Source organism: Taudactylus pleione, unplaced genomic scaffold, assembly GCF_031769625.1.
Source record: "Taudactylus pleione unplaced genomic scaffold, aTauple2 ptg000040l, whole genome shotgun sequence".
NCBI lineage: Eukaryota > Metazoa > Chordata > Amphibia > Anura > Myobatrachidae > Taudactylus > Taudactylus pleione.
In genome coordinates, this window is record NW_028284442.1 from 32,618,533 (window position 1) to 32,626,858 (window position 8,326).

Below are 8,326 nucleotides of genomic sequence, written 5' to 3' on the forward strand. Positions count from 1 at the left end.
GTCTGCTTTATTCAGTTATACAATAAGTTTTATATAGTTAATGTGGTATAAAATAATAAATCAAATAAAAACTAATACAAAACACTGGTACTGTCCAAGTATGTTTTACAGTCTAATGTTTTGTTGAAGCAGAATTTCCTTTTGCTGCTTCATGGGAAAGATGCATTTGTAACATTCCAAAACCATTCACAGACTTTTATTAAACGTTTGCCAACATACTGTCCCTAGCGTATCATTTCTGCATATGTGTTGATAAAGTATTTTGTTGTCTCATGGATGGCCAGGCCCTCTCCTCTTTTGTGAAAACAGTTAATCATTTGCAAGTTTAGAATTTTTTTATGTTTTATTTCTATGTTCCTGTATTCTCTGCATATTTCTATGTAGAAACAGATATGTTACTGACACCTGTTCAGGGTTCTTTTAGGGATCAGTATTGCTTTAAGACTCCCTCCTCCTTTTGAGTGCTGTGACATCACATGCACCTGATGCAGATATAAAGGACAGGAGCAAGCTAGTATCTGTTACACACCGGCTACTCTCACACAGCAAGTGAGCAGGCTCAGGACGAATTACTATCTGTTATTTCAAGGCACTCAAGAGACAGAGCTGATTAAAGGAGAGCACCAAGAGGTACTGGACAATACCAAGGATTTGGAAGCAACATTAAAAGGAGTTCAGTACTGGAAAGAAGTAAACAAAGGAAACACATTCAACAAGAGGGACTTCATCTTCAGAGACCTTTTCTACGGTGAGTGTTTATTTAAAACTATATCTCACAAGAAGAGTTTCCAAAGGAGTGTAAAACCCGCTTGCACTGTTACTCAGAACACTCTTTTCATCTCATAATTGACACCTCTTGACTGCCACCATGTCTATGGGAATTGAAATCCTGGGTGTGGCCCTGTCCGTCATCGGCTGGATTGGCGCCGTTGTTTCCTGTGCTCTACCCATGTGGAGGGTGACTGCCTTCATTGGTAACAATATTGTGGTGGCCCAGATTATCTGGGAAGGACTATGGATGAATTGTGTGGTACAGAGCACTGGGCAGATGCAATGCAAGGTCTATGATTCCCTACTGGCTCTCCCTCAAGATCTGCAAGCAGCTCGTGCTCTAATAGTCATCTCCATTGTCATAGCTGTGCTAGGAGTCCTCATTTCCATCATTGGAGCCAAGTGCACCAACTGCATCCAAGATGAATCAGCAAAGGCCAAGATCATGATCGTCTCTGGGGTTATCTTTATTCTCTCGGGGCTCATGACGCTCATCCCTGTATCCTGGTCGGCAAACACAATTATTCGTGATTTCTACAACCCTCTAGTTGTGGATGCTCAAAAGAGGGAGTTGGGAGCCTCCATGTACATAGGATGGGCGGCATCTGCTCTTCTAATGCTTGGAGGAGGCATGCTCTGTTGCTCCTGCCCACCAAAACAGGAGAAGTACCCCGCATCAAGAGTGGCTTATTCAGCAGCCAGGTCCACAAATCCTGGATATGACCGAAAAGACTATGTTTAAAGAGGAAAAAAAAACCATAAAACTCTTCAACAGACTTAAGGTCTCTTGTTTCAGATGAGCAAGAGGAGGCTTCTGACTAAGTTATGGAGAGGAGAGAAAAAATCAGACATCCCTGACACAGACTGACATTTACAAATCCTCTTCTTGATGCTGTAACTGTTAAGGTGTTTTATATATATTATAAATAGACGGAATCGCCTCTGAATATGTGTGTGTACGTGAACCTACAAGGTCCATGAATGGATGCTTTCCATTGTCGTGGCATTGAATATTGGGAGGGGCAAAACTTACTGAGAAAGATGAGGTGGCTTAAGTAACGTAACTCTTTCCATGCCAAGCCGCGTATAGAATTCTATGTCACCTAGTAACAATTTGATGCATTGCGCGTCACATGGTCAGCAGCAGGATCAGCTGGACACACTTACCTGCTCAAAGGGTCCCAGCTACTTAGATAGCATTAGATGGAGAAAGTATTTGTCTAATAATTAATGGAGAAAATGTATACAGTTTTTTGTTTCTGTGTTGTATATGAATATATTTCTGCTATTAAACTGTTTTACGATCTCTGCCATTCAAATTGTACTATATTTATCACGCTATAAAAAGGGCTAAAATCATTTATTTCTCTTTTTTATAACTCATATTTCATAAAAGTAGGCATCCTAGGGCTCTAAATTGGCAGACAGAATACAAACCACTTGAAAAAAGAGGCTGGGAGTTGTAGATCATCAGCAGTTACTGGTCTCTAATTTCCCTTTGTGTATGTGTAGAGACAAATAAACTATACTTGGCTTTTGAAAATGCATGCTTATAGGGCTACAGCCTCTATACTTAATAGTTTAAGGTATGGAGTAGCCTCTCCGCTAAAGATTAATTGCTCAACCCAATGAAATACTTCAAGATCAACAAAAAAATAATAATTAGTATTATTCTTGGCTCCTGTTGTCCTTTGTCCTCTCTACTTCCTCCTCCTTGTTCTCTCTGAACATTAAGGCTAGGCTGGAATTTGACCCTTTTACTCTTGGTTTTAATTCCCTCCGGTTACTTTTTTTTTTTTCTTTTTCTTTTTATTGTGTTTGTTGTATTTTCTACCCCCACCTGTTTTACAGCAGCATGTGCTGGAGAGTTCTAGGGAGAGTGCATGTAGCATATTAATGGAATTCTTGTTAATAAATAACACTTGCAGCACAGTATTCTCCAAAAGGAGTCAGTGACACAATAGTATCAACCTGAGAAATGGAAAAAAAAAAAAGTAAATCTGTTAAAAGGTTAACTACTTTTAACTGTTTCACTGCCAGAGTTACCTATTGCAGGTATTCGGAGTTGGAGTCATTTGCTAGTTTGAAAGAATGTAGTAATTTAATCCTGGGATTAAGACCCACCATTAATTACCTGCTTCAGTGCTTCCAATAATTGCCTTACCAAGTTGAATTATCCTGTCTGAATTAGAGGCTAGTCCATGGGATCATTGGCAATGTTCATTTGAATAGGGGATTTAGCTAACGAAACACATTTCAGATTTGCATTTTCATTGTTTGCGTGTTGCTGATATTGAAATTTGTAGATATATGTGTACATGTCCAGTTTCAGTACCATAGCAATATCTCCCCTATTTAAACTTGTGTATTATCAGTATGGGACACAAACCATTAATATAGAATTAAACTTTAAATTCTCTTTGATAAATTCATGTTTTTTTTTACTAACATAGCTGCAAATACTCAAATACTCATAGTAACCAGTCATTTGTTGTCATTAATCCCATGTATACAAGACTGATAAACGCTAAAGCTGCATACACAAGTAAAGATTTTGTTAGTTAACGATTTTCGTTCAGTTTTTTCTTTGAAAAAGTGAACGATTTTTTGAAGTGTAATGAACGATTTTTTTAACAATTTTTTCAACGATGAATGGAAAATGTTCCTTCCCTTAATGAAAATCGTTAAGTAGGTCAGTCAGAATGGACGATGAACTACAAACTACAAACGGGAACGAGCATGAACGATTATCGTTCATCGTTATAACTCAGAAACTGAACGATTTTTTGAACGATAACGACGTCGTTATATTTAAATCGTTCAAAAAATCGTTACGTGTGTATGCACCTAAACTGCTCATTGATTGACACATGATAATATTCTCTTTTACCTATGCTATTGTAGTATCTATCATGTAATAAAGGCGAGATCTGCCCTACTCAGGGCAAGTCATGGTTACCAGTAACCCATTTGATAGTGTAATTTATTATTTTCTTTTTTTATTTGTTAATCAAACATTGTTTCAGTGTTGTGTAACTTTAATCGGAGAAAAGTTATGGTATGAGCTTAGAAAATAGCACTAGACAATTATGCTGCATTTGAGGGTGCTCTATTAGGATACTTCTTTGAATCAATTAATGAAACTGGAGGACTTCTAACTGGTCACTATATATATATATATATATATATATATATATATACAGATTAGGTGCAGAAGTCTAACTGTTTGCACTAACATTTGGCACTGAAGGGCCTAGCGAACACAATACAGTCAACTAACAGGCACATCATGGCTCACCTAAAGCAGCCTGTGTCCGGTGACATCTCCCCACTGAGACTTGTACTTATGCAGTTATATAGCGAGTGAGAGAATTGTAGCTGGTACCAGGAAAAATGACAATTTAGCAACACATGCTACAAGCCTTGTACCTTGTTAAATGTTAGGAGGACTAACTGTCACTTTGTATACATTAATGTGTTACTGATGTTTATTATAACTTAACATTTTCAATAAAATACATTCCTGTATTGTGTATTACCTCCGTTTTTATTATAACTACCCTATTATTTTTATAGCTCACACACATATCCCACAGAGCTTAATCTAGTCACGGCAATCTCTGCCACAGTGGATGTTACAATCTGAGGGGCAGATGTATCAATTCTCAGAGAGAGATAATGTACTAATGAATCAGCTTCTTACTGCCATGTTACAGGCTGTGTTTGAAAAATGACAGTTAAGGTGCATACACACTAGACGATATGCTCCCTGAGCGATATCGTCTAGTGTGTCCCCGGCAGGCTGTGCTCAATGTCGTTCATGACATTGAGCACAGCCGCTGAACGATATCATTAGCGATATCGTTCAGCGCCGGGCTCTCTCACCCATTCCCTGACATGCAGCAACCTGACGAGGTCGTCAGGTTGGCCTGCATGTCAGCCCGATGAACGAGGATGACGAACGACCCGCGGGAACGCGCGTCGTCGTCATCGTTCATCTTTTTTGTGTTAAACATGGACGATAAAGTGGACGACTGAACGATAACGATATCGTTATCGTTCAGTCGTCCACTTTAATCGCCCAGTGTGTACGCACCATTAGAAGCTGATTGGTACTTTTTCTCTCTCCAAGGTTTGATACATCTCCCCCTATATTCCCTACCACATGCACACTAGGGTAACTTTTTTGGGGATAAGCAAGTTCAATTAGGTGTATGTGTTTGGAATGCAGGAGGAAACTGTGATACCTGAAAGAAATCTATGCAAACATGGGGAAAACATACAAACTGCACACCGATGGAAAATGAACCCAAGTCCTTGATGGGATTGAACACAAATCCTCAGTGCTGTGAGGCAGCAAGCTAACCACGGTGCCGCCATGATGCTTTATTAGGTGTTTGTGGGGAATAGAAAGATGACTTATGCATTTTATTACTTCATGTTGCCTATATTTGTGCATAAACTTCTTTGCATAAAATGTGCAATCTGTTCCATCTGATGAGAGGAACAGGGTGTATCAGGGACTTTCCTTGCAGAATCCAGACTGGATGCTGTCATGCACTTCATAATGTAACCACAATCACAAATCAGATTTTTTGTGTGGAACAAATGTTAAAAGTAATGGAAAGAGAACCTTTTCTAGGGGCTGCTATGTTATTAATGTTCCGTAGATCCTTCTTTTCCAGCAAAATAAATGAATAAATTAACGAAAATCGTTTACTAAAATCGTTCATTTACTAAATGTAATGAACGATTTTTTTGAACTACAAACGATTTTTGCATATTCCCTTACTGAAAATCGTTGTGTTGGTCAGTCTGACTAAACTACATACTACAAACGTGAACGCGCATGAACGATAATCGTTCATCGTTTTAACATAGAAAGTGAATGATTTTTTGAACGATAAACGATATCGTTATCGATAATCCTTCAAAAAATCGTTGTGTGTGTATGCACCTTAAGTATCCTTTGCGGCGACAGAGAGGAGATGCCACGCCCACCTATCAAGCACACTTAATGCCGGTAAGCGCTTTTAACTGGCGCAAATCTATAATAGTGACTTTCACAATGTCGGCATGTTCATAGGGTTAGGCTGCAGTTAGGGTTAGGCTGCAGTTACAGTTAGGGTAGGGTTAGCATTATTGTTATAATCACTTGAAAATGCTATGTCGATATGCTTTCACCGTTCACAACGTCGACATTCAGACTATGTCGACATTCTGAATGACGACATTTTGTACCGCACCTTTGAAGTTATATTCTTTACAGGTCAATAACCATAAGTATTCATTGTAAGGTGTGAAACTACACTGCATTGCACAAAGGAAAGTATTTTGTTCTAATTAATGAATGTTCTAATATCTAGTATAAATCAAATTAATTAACTTCTAATATATTTACAAATAAAAAGTTGCAACAGACAGATATGTTTTTAGCACTCAGTATGCATACTGTAGGGGAGATGGGTCAAACCTTCTACAGAGAACAGGTTGAGACATTGGGCTAAACTTACTAAGCGGCGGTTTTGGTGTCATTTAGAAATTGGCGGCGGTTTCTATTTCTAATTGACAGTATTTACTAAAGGTCAGTTTTGATGTCTAAACTGAAACCCCCGTCGATCCCCGGCGGTTTTAAACGACAACCTGCCCTGGTATGTTCTATTTGGCAGTGGTTTCTATTCTATTTCACTGTGGTTTCTATTGATACCACCGTAGATTATAATCTATTCTATTCATATTCATTTAATAGTGCTTTTATAGAAAGAACATTCACCTGACATCATAGAAATAGACCACAGTGGATAAGAAGCTATTCTATTATTCTCCCTTTATGCCCTCTTGGATGGTAGGGAATGACTTTGGACACAAATACCCCTTTTACACCAGAGCTAAAACCTGGATTATTGCAGGGATAACCCGGGTAGCTACTTGGTGTTAAAGGGGACTGGGGTGGATTGCTCGGTCGAGTGACCCGGCAATCCAACCCAGGTAACTTGCAGGGTTTAACATGGGAATAACCCATAAAAACCTTGCAGTGTAAATGGCGCGATCCGGGTCACAGTGACCTGGATCGTGTCGCTTGCCTGCTGATTGGCCGGCTACAGCGGCACTCTGATATTACTTCATCTCCATACGTCCACTTCAACGTTTTAAAAAGCCCAGTCTCTGCAGACCCGGCTCCGGTGTGAACGTCGCCGACTCGGGAATATCATGGGTCGGCGCCGGGGAAATTCTGGGTCTGATCGGGATTGGAACCCTGTTCCAACCTCCGGGTCAGATCTGGAATTTCGGTATAAAAGTGGTATAACTAATGACGTCAGGGTCCTCTCCATGAAGGGGATTTAGACATTACCGGTGCTTTTGCAGAAACAGTAATCACCTATCATCATAAAAAACAGACAGCTGGCTACTTTCACTTTGTCAGACTGCGAGGAGTGTAAGTGGAGAAGGAGAAAGTTGTAGGAAGGTATAAGGAGAAAGATATAAACTGAGTGATAATTGTGGTCATTTTTTATAAGTTATTTTGTTTCTTGGTCTGTATTTGTTTTACATTTTTATTTGTTTTTGTATATCTGTTAAAGTCCAGTCATATCTAGTGAGAGACATCATAATCTTCTATAGTCCAATTGGATGATATTCCTCTTAAAATTTCCTATTAAAATAAATTCATTTACCTGCTGTTTCAGCAAACACGCCTGTCTAAGGATAGTCAATTTTTTTCGCCGGGTTTGCTGCCAGTTTTATTGTGATTTTGGAAACCCCTGTTTGATAAAATAGGGGTCTCTATTCTATTCTTTCTGTGTTATAAAACATCGATGGTGCTTTGGTATTCAATTCTGTTCTATTCTGTTCCTTAGTGTGCTTTGACACTGGTTTAGCAGTGGTTTTGGCATTAGTAAATCTGCGAATAGCAAAACCGCCTCCAAACCGCTGCCAAACCGCCGGGGTTTAGAACCCGCCGCTTAGTAAATTATGCCCTTTGTCTATAGCAAACAATCAGCTTCTACCTATCATTTTATAGAATTGGTTGCTATGGGCAGAAAGGTTGAAACATCTCTCCCTGTATGTCCATATTTGAAAGTGTCTGGGTGTTGGGTATTTCCCGGAGCCACCTTCCGCTACGCTTATTTACATTACATTACATTCAAAGCTTTCAGACTTGAGATTAAGTTCAGGAGCAGCTCTCCTAAAAGAAATCTGACACAGGGCCTGATTCAGAGCCGCCTCTCGCGCTGTGCATTCGCAAGCGGCCCGATGTTCTGCGTACATCCGTGTGCACTCTTTGTTCCGCGCATGCGCGAACTAAACACTGCTATCGCAACCCTCTCGCTCGCCCAGCAAAGGCAGCCCAGGGTAATGAGTGACAGGAGAGGCCGTTTGTGGGTGGTAACAGGGGAAGGACACTAATAACAGGGGGTTTGAGATGCGAACCCAGGCGTGCCTGAGTGTTTCAACGACGTTTTAGAGGCGTGCATAATTAACAGGCAGCGTCATAGTACATGTCACTTGCCTTTTTTTTCCACTGATTTCCTCGCAATGCTTACAGTAGGGTAAA

At 39.8% G+C, this 8,326-nt stretch overlaps 1 protein-coding gene across 1 annotated transcript; it reads left to right on the forward strand.

The window, feature by feature from the left end:
- The first annotated feature begins 536 nt into the window (after positions 1 to 536).
- On the forward strand, positions 537 to 4,304 carry LOC148538507 (claudin-3-like). The gene has a single exon (XM_088454198.1). The coding sequence runs from the start codon at positions 869 to 871 to the stop codon at positions 1,511 to 1,513; it is 645 nt and encodes a 214-aa protein (XP_088310324.1). The 5' UTR covers positions 537 to 868; the 3' UTR covers positions 1,514 to 4,304.
- The last annotated feature ends 4,022 nt before the right edge of the window (positions 4,305 to 8,326 follow it).